At 36.4% G+C, this 21149-nt stretch overlaps 1 protein-coding gene across 10 annotated transcripts in view; it reads right to left on the minus strand.

Annotated features, from left to right (window-relative positions):
• Nucleotides 1-21149, minus strand: part of FYB2 (FYN binding protein 2) — a 106626-nt gene that overhangs the window by 15320 nt on the left and 70157 nt on the right. For 4 of the 10 annotated variants that reach the window (XM_012442796.2, XM_012442794.2, XM_012442795.2 and 1 more), the window contains 6 exons: nucleotides 14483-14597; nucleotides 14358-14398; nucleotides 12515-12578; nucleotides 11074-11172; nucleotides 8536-8564; nucleotides 6663-6723 (listed from right to left, as the gene is read on the minus strand). In XM_012442796.2, coding sequence (XP_012298219.2) covers nucleotides 6663-6723; nucleotides 8536-8564; nucleotides 11074-11172; nucleotides 12515-12578; nucleotides 14358-14398; nucleotides 14483-14597 — 409 coding nt within the window. Of the gene's footprint in view, nucleotides 1-4887; nucleotides 5351-6662; nucleotides 6724-6745; nucleotides 6869-8535; nucleotides 8565-11073; nucleotides 11173-12514; nucleotides 12579-14357; nucleotides 14399-14482; nucleotides 14598-21149 lie in introns of those variants that run through there. The other 6 variants (XR_010341190.1, XR_010341191.1, XM_064372398.1 and 3 more) reach the window with 4 other exon arrangements.

A 21149-nucleotide genomic window follows, 5' to 3' on the forward strand; every position in this document is an offset into this window, starting at 1 on the left:
GATATTTCAGGGTTCTCTTCCATCTTATGCCAAATTACATTTCTTGCTTGTAACACCACTTTCCTGATCATATATGCCTTATGGTCCAACAAAACTTCCCAAACCCATGTGTTTTCCATTTACAGTTGTCCACTCCTCCTCTTGCTTCTCCCTTTTCTCTCATCTTCTTTTGCTCTCAGTCTCCACCTGTCAAAATTTTACCTGTCTTTCCTGTTTCAGGTTGGCACAAAGATTTTTGATCGCTTAAATAACAGTAATGTCTACCTATTCTGAGCTTCCAGATTACCTTGCACATTTTTAGGGCAGGTCTTTGTTAACTAATTTATCAAATTATGTTTTGGTATGAGACACATGATACAAATATGAAAGCCACAGTTCGGGCCTCAAAGAGTTCCCAGTCTAGCAGATAAGAAAGTCAAGAAAACAGACCATTACCATTCTGAGAAAAATGTCTTGATAAAAAAAAGGGAGTACCTAACTTAAATTGATAAAGTCAGAGAGGGCTTCTTAAAAAAAGTAAAATCTGAATTCAGTTTTAAAAAACGAGGGATAAAATAGCCAGGCAAAAAAATATGGCAAAGTGTGTTACAGGTAGAACCATTCTTTTGTTCTTAAAGTATCACCTCCTGGAAGAGCCTTTCCCCAGCTATCAAAACTTTAAAACGCCTACCAGCACACACACTGTATTCACTCTCTTTCAAAAATATCCTGTTTCAAAGCAACCAAATCCCAACGTGTAATTAAGAGAGTTTTTTTTATTTGTTTATTTATTAGTCTCTCTAGTCCCGCAGGAATAGGAATTATATGTCTCTTTGTTCACTGCTTTATACCCAAAACCTAGCACAGTGCCATGGCACAAAGGACCTGTTTAATAAATATTTGTTGAATGAATCGATGAAGTTGAAACAAATGTGAAGGTTTGGAAATGTTGGACAGCGTATCTAGTTTAAGGAACTCCAAGTATTAAGTATGGATGGAACACAGGAATAGTGGGTAAGCAGGAAGAACAGATGAAGCTAAGAGGTTGCCAGGGGCTGGATTATGAATAAATTTTATGTCTTCCTAAGCAGTTTTGACTTCATTCTGAAAATGATGGTTAACCACTACACAGCTTTCAGCTGTTGGGTGGCAGGTGGTCACATTTGCATTTAAGAAAGTTTGGAGAATAAACTGAAATGGAGGTAAGATGACCATTGAGTTGTAGTAAACTGGTTGAGAAACAATAAGATTCTGAATTGTGGCTGTGCAGTGGGGATGGGAAAAGTAGGAACAGTTTGATTTATTGGAAGAGAGTGATGGGAAGGGAAGGGCACAAGAGGAGGAGGAATAAGAGATAACCTAGGGTTCCAGCCCGAGCAACTGTGTGTTTATTGAAACAGTCACCAACATAGCAAAATAACCAAATTTGGGGCTCCATCTTCAATGCACCCAACACTGGAGTGCCCAGATATATAAGGCAAATATTATTAGGTCAAAAGGGAGAGATACACCTCAATACAATAATAATTGGGAGACTTCAGCATCCCACTCTAAGCACAGGACAGATTATCTAGAAAGCAAACCAACAAAGAAACATCCTATTTAAACTGCACCATAGACCAAATGGACCTAACAGACATCTACAGAACTTAATAGACATCTACAGAACATGTTAGTCAGGTTCTGTATAGTATACATTCTTTTCATTATTAATGGAATATTCTCCAGAACTGTCCATATGTTAGGGCACAAAACAAGTAACAAGTTTTTAAAAACCAAAATCATATCAAGTATTTTATCTGACCCTAGTGGATTAAAACTAACCATCAATAACAAGGGAGACATTTAAAACTATACAAATATATGAAATTAAACAACAAGCTCCTGAACAACCAGTGGGTGAAGGAAGAAATTAAGGATGATACTTAAAAATTCTTTGAGACGAATGAAAATGGAAACACAACATGCCAAACTTAGAGGACACAGCAAAAACAATATTAAGAGGCAAGTTTATAGCAAAAATGCCTAGATCAAAAACTACAAAGATTTCAAAAAACCTATCTAATGATTTGTCCCAAAGAATTAGAAAAGAAAGAACAAACCAAATCCAAAGTTAGTAGAAGAAAAGAGCTAATGAAGATCAGAGCAGTCATGAAATTTAGATAAAATGCAGAAGATCAATGAAACCAAAAGTTGGTGTTTTGGAAAGAAACAAAATAGACAAACTAATACCTAAACTAGAGAGAGACAGGGTGAGGAGGAGAGGGGATGGGAGGGAGCAAGGAGACGAGGGGAGGGGGAAAGGGAGGGGGAGGGTGTAGAGGAAACTAGATAGGAGGTCGAGTTCAAGTAAAGTTCGAAGTGAAAAAAGAGACACTTAGAGACTACTGTAAACAACTATATGCTAACAAATGAGAAAACCTAGAGGAAATAGCTAAATTCATGGAAATATACAACTTACTAAGATTGAACCAAGAAAAAATTAGAAAACTTGACCAATAACAAGTAATGAGATTGAATCAGTAATAAGGAATCTCCCAAAAAAGAAAAGTCTAGGACAGGATGGCTTCCCTGATGAATTCTACTGAACCTTTAAAAAAGAACAAACCAAATCCAAAGTTAGTAGAAGAAAAGAAATAATGATCAGAGCAGTTTTCCTTTAAAAAAGAATTAATACCAAGTGTTCTCAAACTATTCCAAAACATTGAAGCAGAATGAACTCTTCCTAATTCTATGAGGCCAGCATAACCCTGATACCAAAAGCAGACAAGAATACAAAAAAGAAAAGAAAATTACAGGTCAATATCCCTGATGAACATAGACACAAAAATTCTCAACAAAATATTAGCAAACTAAATACAACACATCAAAAAGATAATACACTCTAATGTAGTATGATATATCCCAGAAATGCAAAAACATATTAGTGGGATAGATCCCTGAGTCCAGGAGGTTGGGGCTGCAGTGAATCATGATCATGCCACTGCTGCACTCCACCCTTAGTGACAGAGAGAGACCCTGTTACAAAAAAAACAAAAACACCTCACCCCCAGGGCATCTTTCCTACATACAGGCTGTTCTCCCTCTGTAAGCTCACACACTGATCCCTGGGCTCACTTGGTGAGCATATCCCCAGAGAGAGGGTAGGTGGCAGGAAAGAGCACTGGCTTGGGGGCAAGCCAGCCAGATCTCAGACTTGCCTCTGTACTCAATAGCATGGACACGTTAGTAACTTTTAGCCTCAATGTTCTCATCTGAAACAATTTTAAATAGTTTTTTAAATTACAAAAATAGAGATGGAACTCCACTATGTTGTCCAGGCTGGTCTCCAACTTCTGAGCTCAAGTGATCCTTCCACTTCTGCCTCCCAAAGAGCTGGGTTTACAGGCATGACCCACTGCACCTGGCCAATTAGTAGCATTTCTATACATGAACAGTGAACTAGCTGAAAAAGAGATCAAGAAGGAAATGAAGTTTATAATGGCTACAAAAAAAAAGGAATAATTTAGCCAAGGAGGTAAAAGACCTCTACAAAGAAAATGACAAAAAACTGATGAAATCAACTGTGGATGACATAAACAAATGGAAGGACATCTCATGTTCATAGATTGGAAGAATTAATATTGTTAAAATGACCATTCTACATAAGACAGTCAACAGATTCAATGCAATCCCCATCAAAATACCAATGCCACTCTTCACAGAAATAGAAAACACAATCTTAAAATTTGTTGGAATCACAAAAGACCCCAAATAGTTGAAGCAATTTTGAGCAAAAGAATAAATCTGTATACAGTACAGTACCAGACTTCAAAATATTCTACAAAGCTCTAGTAACCAAAACAGCATGATATTGGCATAAAACAGACCCATAAACCAATGAAACAGAATAGAGAACCCAGAAATTAATCCATGTATCTACGGCCAACTGCTTTATGACCAAGACACCAAGAAGACTCAGTGGGGGAAGAACAGTCTTTTCAATAAATGGTGCTGGGAAAACTGGATATCTATATACAGAAGAATAAAACTAGATTTCCCCCCCATCTCTTACCCTATACAAGAATCAAACAAAAATAGATCAAAGACTTTAAATGTAAGACCCAAACCTATACAACTATTAGAAGACAACATAGGGGAAACACTTCAGGACATTTGGTCTAGGAAAAGATTTTTTGACTAAGACCTGAATAACACAGATAACAAAAGCAAAAATGAACAAATGGGACTATAGCAATCTAAGAAGCTTCTGCACAGTAAAAGAAACAACAGAGTGAAAAAACAACTTACAGAATGGAAGAAAATATTTACAAACTATTAATCTGACAGGTGATTAATGCCCAGAATATACAAGGAACTCAAACAGCTTAACAGAAAAAAAATTCAATTAAAAAATGGGCAAATGAACAGATATTTCTCAAAAGATGACAGTAAAATGACCAATAAACATATTTTAAAATATTCAACATCACTAATCACCAGGGAAATGCAAATCAAAACCACAATGAAATATCATTTCATCCCCGTTAGGATGGCAGTCATCAAAAAGACAAAAAACAACACATGCTAGCAAGGATGTGGAGAATAGGAAACTCTTCTTCATTCTTAGTGGGAATATAAAGTAGTACCACACCTATGGATAACAGTATGGAGGTTCCTAAGAAACTACAATCTACCCTGTGATCCAGCAGTTCCATTGCTGGGTATTAATCCAAAGGAAAAAGGGACATCTATGCTCCCATGTTTATTGCAACACTATATGCAACAGCCAACATATGGAATCAACTTAGGTATCCCACATCAAATGAATAGTAGAGAAAATGTGACATGCATATGGCAGAGCACTATTCAGCCATAAAAAAGCATGAAATAATGTCATTCGCAGCAACATGGATAGAACTAGAGGACATTATGTTAAGTGAAATAAGCCAGGAATAGAAAGTAAGCATGGAATGTTCTCACTCATATATGGAAGCTAAAAAAGTTTGCTCTCCTAGAAATAAAGAGTAGAACAGAGGATGCTAAAGGCTGGGAAAGTATGGAATAGGGAGAGATTTGTTAAGGATACAATATACAGTGAAATATGAGGAATATGTTCTAGTGCTCTATACCCCTGATATGGTTAGGCTTTGTGTCCCCACTGAAATCTCACCTTAAATTGTAATCCCCACATATTTATGGAGGGAGGTGACTGAATCATGGGGGCAGTTTTCTCCGTGGTATTCTCATGATAGTGAATGAGTTCTCATGAGAGCTTATGGCTTCATAAAGGGTTCTTCTCCCCGTCACTCTCTCTTTTCTCTCTCATCCGCTGCCATGTAAGATGTGCCTCTTCCCTTTCTGCCATGATTTTAAGTTTCCTGAGGCCTCCCTAGACATGCAGAACTGTGAATCAATTAAACCTCTTTCCTTTATTAATTATTAGTCTTAGGTATTTCTTTATAGCAGTGTATAAATGGACTAATCCAACTACCCTGAGATAACTACAGTTAACAATAATATGTGGTCTCAAGTAGCTAGAAGGAGGATATTGAATATTCTCAACACAAAGAAATGATAAATTTTTGATGATGGATATGCTAATTACCCTGATCTGATCACTATACATTTTATGTATGAAAACATCACTATGTACCTGAAAAATATGTACAATTATTATATGTCGATTTTAAAATAACATCAAATAACAAAGAAATAACAAAAACATGGAAACCTACAGAAGCACTTTTTTTCCTTTGGAGGATGGCATAGTTCACAGTTTAAGATACAGAGAAGACAAATAACATAAGGACTTAAAAGTATTCATTAGATTTAACAAAAGAGTTATTAGTGACCTTACCAAAAATGAGTTAAATGGTATAATAGGAAACCTAATTGCAGTGAGCAAGGAAAGATGAACCATACATGAGCAGAGGAGGCTTTTATTTTTAACCAGTTGGTTAAGAGGAAAGGTATAAATAACAAGTGACTGGAGAGGGGGCTTAAGGACGGCTTTTTTTAGAAAAAACAAAAAAACAGGGCCTGGCTCCATTGCGCAGGTTCCATTGCCCAGGTTCCATTGCCCAGGCTGGAGTCTAGTGGTGTGATCTCAGCTCACTACAACCTTCACTTGGAAGGCTCAAGCTATCCTCCCACCTCAGCCTCCTGAATAGCTGGGACTATAGGCATGCACCACCATGCCTGGCTAGTTTTTTGTATTTTTAGTAGAGATGGGATTTTGCCATGTTGCCCAGCCTGGTCTTGAACTCCTAGACTCAGGCAATCCACCTGCCTCAGCCTCTCCAGGTGCTGGGATTACAGGCATGAGCCACTGCATCTGGCCATCTTTTTTGATAAATTATAGTTGTTAGTCCTTGAATACAGAGGTTCTGTCAAATAGTGCTTGCTATCCTCCATGTTGTTGTGTACACTGGAGATAATTAAATAAATGTGTTGAACGGAGTTTCAAGGCTAAATTCAAAGATAAAAACCAGAAACAAACTCAAAAGCTCCAATGCCTTTTGAATCACCTACCACTGTTGGATCATCTATGTTTTCAATGTTTTCCCCTCTTAGTGAGAAGACTATCTCAAGTTGACTTATCTCCAACGATCTGAAAAGATGGTTCTGTGATCATAATTAATAAAGCATCAGGAAATGGGTCAAATATCAGCAGGGATAACCAATAAAGTAAATTGACTTACTTTGACTCTTTTTCACTCAGGTCCACATCATCATAGACAATAACTTCCTGAGACCTAAGTTCTAGGGTCAAGATAGGATCAAAATAGTCTATTATTAAGCATGGTTTATGTAATCACTGACTTTCCAAATTATACTCAATTACCTAATTATCTGGGTGCATCTTCAGGTCTGTTTTAGCAAAATCTGATCACAGAATATAGATAGGCTAGAAGAATAAAGAATAAAAATATTCTGTATTTGGGAAGAAATTCAACTGAAAAATTAAAAAAAAATAGTGTAATGTCTCAGTATCTCAAAACATATATTTACATTAACTTGATTTTACATAGAGTTCCAGAAAAATATGAGTTGCTCAAAGACTCATTTTTAGACTAGGTTCCCATCTTTCTTCTCTTTCTCTTTCTTTCTTTTCTCTCTTTCTCTCTCTCTCTTTCTTTCTTTCTGACAAAGTCTCACTCTTGTCCCCCAGGCTGGAATGCAATGGTGGGATCTTGTCGGCTCACTGCAACCTCTGCCTCTCGGGTTCAAGCGATTCTCCTGCCTCAGCCTCCCAAGTAGCTGGGATTACAGGCACCTGCCGCCATAGCTACCTAATTTTTGCATTTTTAGTAGAGACAGGGTTTCACCATGTTGGCCAGGCTGGTCTTGAACTCCTGACCTCAGGTGATCTGCCTGCCTCGGCCTCCCAAAGTGCTGGGATTACAGGTGTGAGCCACCGTGCCTGGCCTAGGTTCCCATCTTTCTGGAATTGGATAAATATGCTATACTGCTAGAAAGGTGAGAGGTCTTTTCTTAACTCCGGTGGAGGGAGGGGGACAGCTTAACAAAATAGTAATGTTGATTTTTCTTCCATTGTTTTAATTTCAAATCATTGGCAATTGCTCCTTTACAATAATCTTGCATAATGTTGAATCTGACTTAGTGCATAATAATAATTAGACATTTTCAGTTTACGATACTCACATTCCTTGGCACTACATAGAATTACATGATTTTCAGGTGATTTACCACTGAACAAGTTTGATACCTTCTGGTATAATTATTCATTTCCTTATTTTATTAAATACCTTTAAATGTGGGTGGGTATAAAATGCATGTCTATCCTAGGTCAGCTTTTTTCTTTTAAACACAGACCAAGGATATGTTGAGACATGGGATTTTATCAGGTATATATAATCATCATTTGTTTTTTAGTTTAGCAAACTCATATTTATGAAATGTATATTTGAATTGTCAAGTTCGAGTGACATCCAGGTAGCTACAAGCTAGAGCCCCTAAACAAAAATTAACAACAAAACGCATGACCCTCTTTTACTGACAAATTCAATATACTGAATGTGTATTGACAGCCTACTATGTATCAAGAACTGTGTTAATTTATGCACTATTGTTTTAATGGAAAAGCAAACAATATTCCAATGACCCATTCCCGATTCAGTTAGTTTGCTAGTGGCAATGTGATCATATTCAACATATAATGTCTTAATTAGGATGAAGGATGTCAAGTCCTTCAAAAGGCAGTATGATAGAATGCAAAATGCATGAGTTTCATAGTTAGAGAGACTGGAATACAAATTCTGGATCACTTAAATATGGATGTAGGTCCTATAGCTTCTCTGAAAAGGGATTATAATATTTATTTTTCTAGGATTTTAAGAGGAACACATCTGTCCCAGGGCATGGAATATAGTAAAAAAATTTTTTTCTCCAAAGTAAAAGAAAAATACTGCTGTGTGAAATATCTTCCTTGATTTTGGTAGATCAATTTTTCATCAAATGTGGAAATGCAGGAAGGGTTACTATTTCTTTTCCCTGCCTCTGAATATACAAAAGCTGAGTACTTTTGGTCAGCAATAAGCAAATGGCACTTACCTAAATCAGGCAGCAAAATGGAAAATGCACTGTTGATTGACAAAAGACAAAAAAGAGTTAAGGGAAAAAAGCCATGTTCAGAAAGATGAGCTGACATATCTCAAATAACATATTGATGATGTTAGATTTCCCTTCTTGCCCTGGGATTCTCTGACTCCAAGGAAAATGGTTTCTCTGATATTAACAGATGTCACAAGATGTGCACAGGATGTTATGGGAACACAAAACACAAAGGAAACATAGGTAATCCAGGTTTGGGAAGAGAAGTTCAGGGGAGGCATTCAAGAAGGGATGATATTTGATCAAATTTTGAGGGAAAACTAGAACTTTGAGAATAAAAGAAGGCTGGAGGAGGACAGGTACATTCAAGACCAAGGGAATGTCATGTTCAAAGCATGGAGGAATGAGACACCATGGCAGGGTCTAAGCTCTATAGGCTATGTGGATGGGGTGGTAGTGAGTTAATTTTAGTGAGAGACAGAACTAGAGAAGTAGAATGGGGACAGCCACGAAGTATTTACTTGCCATGGTAAGGAACTGGATATTTGTTCTAGATGTTTTATGGAGCCAACGAATAGTTTTGAGAAAAAGGTAATCAGATTTGCATCTTAAAAACATTAGCATTCTCATCTGGATCAAATATTATGGGACTGCAGGTTATCATGGTAATGACTTTCTCTCAGAAAACATCTAATCTGCTAAGGCCAGGGTCTGCCTTTGCGCATAGGGTCTTGTTGACCACAGGAGATAAACTCCCTCTTCTTCCATAGTCAGGACTACAATTTATAAACCTCATGTTCTGTTGGATCTCTTGGTAGATCTAGATCCAACCGACAATTGGACTTAAAATCACAAAACTCGGCCAGGCGCAGTGGCTCACGCCTGTAATCCCAGCACTTTGGGAGGCCGAGGTGGGTGGATCACTTGAGGTTGGGAGTTTGAGTCCAGCCTGACCAACATGGAGAAACCATGTATCCACTAAAAAAGTAAAAAAATTAGCTGGATGTGGTGGTGCATGCCTGTAGTCCCAGCTACTTGGAAGGCTGAGGCAGGAGAATTGCTTGAACCTGGGTGGATCACAAGGTCAAGAGATCGAGACCATCTCCTGGTCAACATGGTAAAACCCCGTCTCTCCTAAAAATACAAAAAAATAGCTGGGCATGGTGGCGTGTAATCCCAGTTACTCAGGAGGCTGAGGCAGGAGAATTGCCTGAACCCAGGAGGTGGAGGATGCGGTGAGCCAAGATCGCGCCATTGCACTCCAGCCTGGGTAACAAGAGCGAAACTCCGTCTCAAAAAAAACAAACAAACAAAAAAAATCACAAAACTCTGAACTTTATATTCAAAAAGAACTTCAGGGTAGAACAACATAATTCCATCTCACTATAGGTAATGACCTTGGGCAAATTATTTTACCATCTTCTGCCCTCACAAAATACATCTCTATATCTGTATATCTACACTGATGTTCCCTGCCTTACAATGGTCTGACTTGCCATTTTTCTACTTTACAATGGTGTGAAAGCGACATGCATTCAGTAGAAACCTACTCTGAGTACTCTTAAGACCATTCTGTTTCCACTTTCAGTACAGTATTCAATAAATTACAGAGATAGTCAACACTTTATTACAGGCAGGCTTTGTGTTGGATGATTTTGCCCAACTGTAGGCTGATGTAAGTATTCTGAGCATGTTTAACATGGGTTAGACTAAGCTATGATGTTTGGTAGATGTATTAAATGCACTTTTAACATATTTTGGAATTGCAGTGAGTTTCTTGGGACATATCCCCATCATAAATTGAGGAGCACCTGAATATCTACATCTATATCTTATCTATTGCCTGCAAAGTGTCTCCAGAGTCCCCCTTCCATTACATGCAGGAAACAACTGAACGCTGTGGGTGTAAAAAGGAAGTGATATGCCCATGGTTGCACATGGAATAAATGGCAGAACTTGTACTAGAATCTAGAATCCAGGTCCCCTCACATCTCTTTCTAGTGCTAGTGAATTTGGAACCTCTCCCAAAACTGGCAGTCAGCCTAGGTTATCTCAGAGGGTCTAAGACTTTGCAATACATGAACCATTCAGCTGAGCAGTTCGTCTCCCCCTTCCACATATTGCTGTTCTCAAGGGAGACAAATATGGAACAGTAGACAAATAAAAACTACTGGGACTTGTAGGGCCCAAAAAGCATAAAAGGACATGGTAAGCAACATAATGCTTAGTGGTAACAACAGGAATAGGATGTTAAGGATGGTGAGGAGAGTTTCCCTTCTGGACTTTGCTTAAGATTTTCCCTCTACCCTCATTTTCAAGCTTTTCTCCAGTTTTCAAACGGGCATGCCACTTTCTCATTAATTAGTTTCTGTGGGTGTAGCTCAATCAAAAATTCACAAGAAAGGGGCAGGTGATGGCCAGGCCCTTGGTTTTAGTTTCTGATACCCGCTTCACTATTTCTGAGATTGGATGGAGAACATCAGCCTGTGTTTCTACAGGTTAATCCCCCGATTGAAGAGATTTAAAGAGACTTCTTACCTTAAGTTTTCTTTTGACTTGGTTTTCTTTATTTTAAATTTATCCTTTTCTTTCTTAAAGAATTGCTGCAGTCTTTTCATTGCTTCTTTTCCATCTAAACTAAGAGGAATCAGAGGATATAAATAACATGGCATTTAAGAGAGTACTAGAGATAGAAGGCTGTTGTATTATAAAATCAAATGCTGCATGTTCTCACTTATAAGTGGGAGCTAAACAATAGGTATGCATGGATATAAAGATGGAAATAACAGACACTGGGGACTCCAAAAAGGGAGAATGAAGGTTGCAAAGTTACCTGTTGGCTACAATGTTCACTATTTGAGTAATGGGTACACTAGAAGCCCAAACCTCAGCATTAGGCAATATATCAATGTGTCAAACCTGCACATGTACCCCGGAGTCTATAAAATAAAGAAGCAGAGGCTTTGGTTTCATGTCCCAAACACGTCCATCCCACTCAAGAAAGAGCAAGAAAACGCCTTATTGAATTCTATGCTTTTCTTCTTTGTTTCAATGTGATATGAAAGAGTACACACCAGTCAACTATGAAGGGAGTAATTATATTTCAAGACAAACTACCCCAAGAAGTCTTGTAGTCTCTATTTTGCAGATTTTATGAAGCAGTCTTCCCTTTAGAGGAAAAGATAACTCAGGGAAATGTAGTTTACAAACTGTACTAGAACTACATTATAGGAACTCCTGGCTCTTGAAATGCTAAGTGATTTTTAATTTACTGAATAATACAGCAATGGTGATACATTGATTACTCAGCTGATGATTACAATTCTGTCAAATATCCTTTTAGGGCTTTTAGGGGATAGGGTGAGGGAATGATATACCCACATCATGCCAACCCTCATGCCCAGTTCAGTCTCCTTTATCCACTTGAACCCTTAAACTCCTAGCTTTTGACCATTGCTCTTTTCTTTTTCACCACTTGTTCTTAATAACTAAACTTGTCAAGTAATACCCATTTGAACAAATTTTATTCTTGATAACACTGAATCACTACATGTTATATTAAGCCCAAATCCCACAGTTAGCCTTACTCACTTACAAAGAGAGAGGTAAGTCATAACCATTGATTTGTTCCTGGAAAAGCTGCTATAGAATTCAAGCAAGTTTTATTAATATTTACTTCTCTTATTTATTTGCTAACCCAATATCAAAATCCTTTACTCTGGGAAATGGCTTTTCTCAAAAGAGAGAACAATGTGATTTAATACGTATAGTATATATTGAACACAATTACAAGTATTCTATTGATCACAATGGAGGATTACAATAGATTATCATTACTCTCAGTGTGAATCTTTCCTAAAAGATGATGATGGGAGTTGGGGATGACAATGGGGTGGAGGGGTTCCTCGCTTACAACTGGCTTTACTAGACTAACAGGAAGTATCATTAGTCTACAAAGCCAAGAAAGAGAGAAACTCACTCCATCTTTGGGTAGTTGTTCTTTGTTTTGTAGACATCTTCATACATTTCTTCTCTATTTTCTTCTGAAATTTCAAGAAAACTCTACTTATATTCATTATAATAGCAATAGTTCAGATTCATATTTAACAAAGATTATTAGATACTTACTAGATGCTAGGTACTTTGATCTTTCTTTTGTTAAGTAGTTTTTACTGAAACCCACTGTTTTTTAAAAGCATGTAGTAAAAATACTTAAACCTCTATAAAAGTATAAATAAAAATTAAGACTCATTTCCACCTGATTCCAAGTTTGAAATGATTTAGTTCAAAGAAAGTTAGTTCTTCAATAGATTTCTTCCTTCCTCCCTCCCTCCTTCCTACATTTAATACATAACAATCAGAATTTACTAAGCATCAGGCATTGCGATGAATGCTGGGTAAACCATGCAAAACAAGATACATCTTGAACAATCTCTCCCTTCACAGCAAGGCTTTGGCCTAGCCCAATGCATAAGCTACAGGGATATACTTTAATTGAATCCTAAAACAGAGTCTAAAGGAAAGAACATTGAATTAAGGGTCAAGATTTTCAGGTTCAAAACTCAACTTTAACACACAATGAGCTTAGAGGAATCACTTCTCTGTGTCTCAATGTTCTTTTTAAAGTGAGGGTATTGGGTTTAATGATGGTTAAGGTTGTTTTCCCTCTAAACTTCTGGGATTCTAAGAAGATAAATCAGAGTAACATTTGATTCTCTCTCCTCCACTGCTTTTTCTTTTTCTAAATCTATTTTTAAATTTATGAATAATAATTATATACTTATGATGTATAGCATGTTTTGATAATTGTATACATAGTGGAATGACTAAGTTAAGCCAGTTAACATATTCATTACCCCACACACTTTTGTGGTGAGAATTTTAAAATCTACTCTCAGCAATTTTCAAGTATATAATGTTGTTATTAACTATAATCACTGTGTTGTACTATAAATCTCCTGAAGGTACTTCTCCTAATTGAAATTTTGTGTCCTTTGACCAACACCTCCCCATTACTTTTTCATTCATTCATTCATTCATTCATTCATTCAACAGATTTTTTTGAATATCTAACATGTACCTTGCCTTATGGTAGGGGCTGGAGAAAATAGTATGCCCAAAGAAGGTAATAATCTAAGAGGGGAGACATTAATCAAAATGTCACATAAGTATAAAATTACAGCTGTGACAAGTACTATGAAAAAGAATTCCATGGTACTATTAGATTGTACCAAAGAGAATATTCCCTTGGGGAATAATGATTGAGCTGAGATTAGAAGATTAAGAGTCCATGATGCAAAGGGACCCAGGGGAGGAAACAGCGTTTCAGAAAGGGAGGGGAGACGCATATGAAAATACCCTGCTGTGGGAGCTTGGCAAATTATAGAAGCTAAAAGAAGGTAAGCATAAACTCGGTCTCAAAGATGAAGATTGAGTATAGTTTGAGATGAGACTCCAGAGGTCTGTAGGGGTAGGTTAGACAAGGACTCTAGATCATGTTAGAAGCCAATCTTAAAAGTATTGGAAAGCCAAGAAGGTGTTTTAAGTAAAAACATTCCCATAATCAGACTTACATTGTGAAAAGTTCAGGAAGGAAGGAAGTTCACTTTTACCATAAGAATCTCTTACCAGCTTCTTCACATTTCTGATTCTAAATGCATTTATTAGCACGTACCTCGGTATTGCTTCTCTTAGCTTCCCATCACCCTTTCCAATTGGTATTATTAAAATATGAATAAGTAAAAGACATCTTATCACTAATCAGCCATAGAAGCATTCTGCAATTCCTACTGGGAGCTTCAGAAATGTCTTCCTATACTTACCACTATTTGAGGCAAATGAGCTAGAGAAGTTCAACCTCGGTCTATGGGAGAAAATAACAAAGACCATGTTTGTACCTTTAAAGTCTCATCCCATTCATCTTGCTGAAAGACTGGAATGTACTTACACCTCTTTCCTGGGGTACTCGACATCATCATATATCTCCTCTGAGATGGAACTTGGCTTAGAGACTCCTAGGTCTAAAGTTTCTTTAGTTGACTCCAAAACCTCCAGATACCCACCTGAAAGGAAATCAGAAACCCCCCCTGAAGAACATCTCATCAGCTGCCATCATAAAGTCATTCACACATATCACTGACAATGGAGGCAAAGCATAAGAAAAGGCAGATTAAATATGCTAAAATTGAATTACAATATTGGTATGTATGATCCTTGGGCAAGTCACTTAACTTTGCAGAGCCTCAGTTACAATTATCTGAAGTAGAGGATAATGATGCTAACACGGAATCATGTAGTTTTGGCAAGGATTAAATACATATTTATGAAGGGTGCTGGTTACCTAGTAAATAGTAACTCCTTTTTTTATGGTTCTTCCTTTAATCACTGACCTCAAACTTTGAAGTCCACCAGGGTACATCCCTGGGACTTATCTCTCTACATCTAGATGATCTTATCCAGTCTTAAGGCATTTCTTAAAGCAGAATTTCTCAGACAAGTTGATTGAGCACATATCAATATACATTATTCATTCAATCATTCTGGAGTTAGCCAGAAGATCATATGCCAGGTTTACAAATGTATAGGGATTAATTTGTTAACCTGGCATACGATCTTCTGGCTAACTCGTTATAGTAAGTAGCTAAATGCAGATGCTGGTTTACTTCACAGAGTTGTAAACTTCTCATAACCATAAAACTACCACCTCTTTATCTGTTGGCATAGGTTAATATTTAGGGTATGGGTAATTCATAGCCATATTCAGACATGAACTGTTAATCAGACATAGAAAGTAATATACTTGATAAATAAATAACAAGCAAATTAACTTGTATCTATTTATTAAATGAACCAAGCAAAAAGAGTTTATTCTCTAACAAGAAGTCAGTTAGCGCGTAGGCCCCAAACCATCTCAATGAATGTCAGCTTTCGGAGGCATAAGGTCCTGCTTTTCCTCAAGGAGTTACCAGTAAATTTCTCCAACACAAAACAAAGATGCTGAACACACAGTTGCTTAATTCCTAGTCTGCAGCATTTTATTTTCCTTCCTCTATCCTTCCTTTTGGCTGAAGCAAACGCAAAAGTTTATGGCTTCATTTTAAAAACACTGACAACTCTCAAATTTACATCTCCAATTTAGATGTCTCTCATGAATTCCAGATACTTCATCAGCCTTCACACCATTTCCTTTTGGTTGTCTAAACATATTACATTCCAAACCAAACTCATAATTTCCGTCTGCAAGTTTGCTCTTCCTGAAGTTTATTCAATTTCATAAAAGGGGCAATTCCATCCTTTCTGTTGCTCAGGCCCAAAACCTTGGAGACAACCTTGATTCATTTCTTTCTCATTTCTCACTTCCAATCCAAAGCCATCTGCCCACTATAGTTTCAAATTATATTCCAATTTCAAACACATCTCAACAACTCTACCACAGTATCCCCCTCCAAGCTACCACCATTTCTCACCTAAATTATTGCAATAACCTCCTAACTGGTCTCTCTGATTTATCTTACATTTTATTTTCAAGACAGAAGCCACATCATTTTTTAAAATACAAATCAGATCATGCCTTTCCTGTACTTTCGAAAGCTTTCAGTGGTTTAAAAAATCTCATTTATGGTCAATGCTAAGGTTCTTGCAATGTTCTATAGAAGCCCCTTGTTATTTCTGTGACCCCATCTCCTACTATACTCTTTCTAAGTCACTCTGTTCTAGTCACATTGCCCTCCTTCCTGCTCCTCACACATATCTGGCAGACTTCTGCCTCAGGGATTTGTACTTTTTTCTTTTTCTCTTCCAAGGTCATTCTTATTCCAAATACCCATACGGCTCTCTTCCTCAACTACTTAAGGTCTTTGAAGTCATCCGTGAGAACTTAAAAATGGCAGCTTCTATCGCCTCCACTTGCTTCCTTAATTCTCTTTCCTTGCTTTATTTTTTCATAATATTTACTATTAATACCATTCCACATAGATCTTTTATTATTTATTGTCTGTCTCCTCTGATCAGAAAGTAACCTCCATGAGAATAGGAATTTTTGTCTGTTTACTGCTATACACCCCCATTTCCTACAACAGTGCTGGGCACATAAAAAGCACTTAATATTTTTGAATTTCAAATGATTTGAATGCATGTGTTTTCTAACTAGTGAATGTAATGTATTACCTTTTAGTGTTTACTGATATTTTAAAATGTATATCTTCTATCTTAGTACATTTTTTTTTTCTTATCTTCATCTGACTAAAGTTTCTTCTCTTTCTGCCATTGTTTTCTTTTCTATTTGTTTCTTTCACTTGTTATCTTTTAATAGTTACCCGCAAGAATGACCACTATCCTGACTTCTAATACCAGCAGTACTTACTTTTGAATGTTATAATGGAATAATTTAGTATGTACTCTGTGGTATCACCTATTTTCATTCAATATTATGTTTGTGAGATTTATCCATATCGTTGCAAATCATTTTAATTGGCTTATTCCGATGACTTTATTCTATTGTGTAAGTATGTTACCATTTATTTATCCATTCTACTTTTGATGGGCATTTGGACAGATTCCTGTTTGGGGCTATTATAAAAAGTTTGGCTGTGAACATTTTGTATGTGTGTTTTGGTGCGTTAAAGTATGCACTTATATTGGGATATACACATAAGTATGGAATTGATAGGTGATAGGATATGCATATGTTCAACTTTAGTACCACCAGACAGTTTACAAAATGAATGTCCCAGCTTACAATCTCCACAGAGAATGAGAGTTTTAGTTGCTTCATATCTTCACTAACACTTGATATTTTTTAGAATTTTTTTTTAATGTAGCCAATTTGGTGAGCAGAAGTTGAACTTTAATAGTGTATTTGCGTTTAGGATAGTCTCCTTGGGGAAGGGCCTGTTCAGTATTTTTCTAATTTAACTATATTTCTTTTTTAAAAAAATTGACTTCTACTTTATATTTTCTGAATACCAAGCATTTGTAGAAGATGAATATTCAAAATATGAGTCCTTTATCAAATATGTACATATTTGATACATAAATGATATATGTAAATAATGCAAATATCTTCTCCTACCCAGTGACTTGCCTTCTCTTTTAAAAAATGTTTTAAAAATTGACTTTACGTTCTGAGACACATGTGCAGAATGAGCAGGTTTGTTGTGCCATAGTGGTTTGCTGCACCTATCAACTCATCTAGGTTTTGAGCACTGCATGTACTATGTATTTGTCCTTATGCTGCCTGTCCCCTTGCCTCCTACCCCCAACAGGCCGCAGTATGTGATGTTCACTTCCCTGTGTCCATGTGTTTCTCATTGTTCAACACCCACTTATGAGTGAGAAAGTGCGGGGTTTGGTTTTCTGTTCTTGTGTTAGTTTGCTGAGAATGATGGCTTCCAGCTTCACCCATGTCCCTGCAAAGGACATGAACTCACCCTTTTTTATGGCTGCATAGTATTCCATGGGGTATATGTGCCACATTTTCTTTATGCAGTCTATCATTGATGGGTTGGTTCCAAGTCTTTGCCATTGTAAATAGTGCTGCAATAAATATACAGGTGCATGTGTCTTTACGGTAGAATGATATATAATCTTTTGAGTATATACTGGTAATGGGATTGCTGAGTCAAATGGTATTTCTGGTTCTAGATCCTTGAGGAATCACCACACTGTCTTTAACTAATTTACACTCTGACCAACAGTGTAAAAGCATTCCTGTTTCTCCACAGCCTCACCAGCATCTGTTTCCTGACTTTTTAATAATCGCCATTCTAACTGGCATGAGATGGTATCTCATTGTGGTTTTGATTTGCATTTCTGTAATGACCAGTGATGATGAGCTTTTTTTCATATGTTTTTTGGCCACATAAATGTCTTCTTTTGAGAAGTGTCTGTTCATATGCTTCGTCCACTTTTTGATGGGTTGTTTTTTTCTTGTAAATTTGTTTCAGTTCCTTGCAGATTCTGGATATTAGATCTTTGTCAGATGAATAGATTGTAAAAACTTCCTCCCATTCTGAATGTTGCCTGTTCACTCTCATGATAGTTTCTTTTGCTGTGCAGAAGCTCTTTAGTTTAATTAGATCCCATTTGTCAATTTTGGTCTTTGTTGCCATTGCTTTTGGTGTTTTAGTCATGAAGTCTTTGCCCATGCCTATGTCCTGAATGGTATTGCCTAGGTTTTCTTCTGGGGTTTTCATAGTTTAAGGATTTACATTTAAGTCTTTAATTCATCTTGAGTTAATTTTTGTATAAGGTGTAAGGAAGGGGTCTGGTTTCTGTTTTCTGCATATGGCTAGCTAGTTTTCCCAGCACCATTTATTAAATAGGGAGTCCTTTCCCCATTGCTTGTTTTTTTCAGGTTTGTCAAAGATCAGATGGTTGTAGATGTGTGATGTTGCCTTCTCGCTCTTTTAACGGTATATTTTAATGAATATATCCTAGCTCTTCTAACTCTTTCAAGGCTAAAGAAAATTAATACTGTTACTCTCTTCCCAAACAATTACCAACCTTAGGACACTTTAATTACCTCCTCAATATAAGTACTAAGAAAGCTGAGTACTTTATAATATTTTAGTCCTTCTTTAATTTGACATTATTTTGTTCAGTTAATGCTTTGGCTTTTTTTTTCTTGCATCCAAAACTTTCTATCTGTGATTATTTTCCTTCTGCCTGAAGCACATGCTTTAGAATTTCCTTCAGTGCACTTTATCTGGTCAATAAAATATCCTAGCTTTTATTTGTCTGATAATATCTTACTTTTCTTTCATTTTTGAAAGACATTTTCATGAGAAATAAAATTTCAGGTAGACGTTTAATCTCTTTAAGCAAAATTGTATTCTCATTATACACTCTTGAGAACTTAGCAGTCAGAACTCAGTTGTGTTTTTTTTCTTGTAGGTGATTGATTTTTTCTCCTTGTTTTTAAGGTCTTTTAAGATATTCTCTTATTCTTTAATGTTCTTCATTTTGCATGGCTAGGTATAGATTTCTTTTCTTTATCCTTCTTGAGAACTTTAGGGTTCCTGGATTTGCAAATTTATCTCAACGATTTTTGAAAATTCTCAGGTAGTATCTGTTTTATCTATTATTTCTTTTTCCTCATTTTTCCAGTATCCTTTTATGACATTCTGATTTTATTGCTATTTTAAGACTTCTCACTTTATCTTCCATGACTTTTATCCTTTCTTACACTCTTTTTTGAAATCATTTTCCCCTGTAGAATGAATTTTAAATAACTTCTTTAAATTTATCTTTCAGTTCACTAATTTTCTCTTCAGCTGTAAGTAATGTGATATAAAATGCAATCACTGCATTTTATCAAATTATCAATTTTTTTTCAAATATTTAAAAAATATGGTTATTTCCTATTCATATTATCCTCTATTTTTAAAACATATGAAACATTTTATGTGTTGTACCTGATAATTCTAATATCTGCAATATCTTGTAGGTTGGTTATGCTATCTGTTCTGCTGGTTTTCCCTCATTGTGAGTTGTTTCCTTGTGTTTGGTTATTTTTGACTATCAATTGTTAATATTTTAAAGAATATTTTGAGTGAATTATTTGAAATCTAGGATAAAAGTAACTAGGGATTTGGATTTCAATGAAAACCATCAAGGCAAAAGTTAGCTTTGGCAAGCACCTCCCAGGTTTCCTGACTACTGCAGGTCTGTGGGTGCTTTCTTTATAAGTCAGTTCTGTGATACTTTTATGAATGTTTTTAAAAAATTATTCTTCACTTTGTTTTAGTCAAGAGAGTCATTCATATTGTCTAGACCACCATATTTTTAGACACTGAAGTTTGATTTATCCTTTCATTCTACAAAATTAAGTTGGGTTTCTCCTGTGTGCCCAGTACTGTACCAGGTTACAGAGATAGAGAAAAAAATACCAAGTGGTCTGTGATTTCAAGGTGCCCACAATGTGCCATGGGGGAATAATTTATAAATCTTGAATTATAAAGTAAGGCATGATATAATTTTTCAAAATATAAAATAAATGAAAAGGACTAATAGTTATTTAACATATGAACCAGAAACTTTATATGCATTAGCAAACAGCCCTAGGAATTTAGTAGTAGCATCACTACTTGCACATGAAAGTAAGTGCATTTCCCAAGATTACAGGGTAAGTATAGAAATGCTTTATTCCAGATCCTATTACTGTGGTCATTCTGTTGCTGTTGAAGGATCAACTGAAAGGGTAGCAAAACCAGGAGTGGAAAAAGTGATACCAAGTCACTGGGATATTGTCTGTGTCCCTGGATCCAACCATGACTCGACTTTCTGCTAGGTGAACCTCCTTTTCTTTTTGTGTTTAACATAGTACAGTTTGATTACTGTTGCTTGCAATCAAGGGTCCTGACTAATATGAAGGTAAAATGCAATTCAAATAAAGTCAACAAATGATACCATCATATATCACCAGTACATGTCAATGATGTGAGCCTAGACAATGGGAGCTAGTATATATAAAAAGAAAAGAATAAACATTTGCTGAGTACGTGTCATATGACATATTGTCAGGTTTGGTCCTCATAAAAGCCCTGTGAGGTCCATCTTATGATGGTTCCTTTTTATAAATGAAGAAACTGAGCTGCAGGTATATGAAGTCACTT

This window comes from Aotus nancymaae, unplaced genomic scaffold, assembly GCF_030222135.1.
Source record: "Aotus nancymaae isolate 86718 unplaced genomic scaffold, 86718_ANA_hifiasm-v0.15.2.pri h1tg000007l, whole genome shotgun sequence".
Classification (NCBI taxonomy): domain Eukaryota; kingdom Metazoa; phylum Chordata; class Mammalia; order Primates; family Aotidae; genus Aotus; species Aotus nancymaae.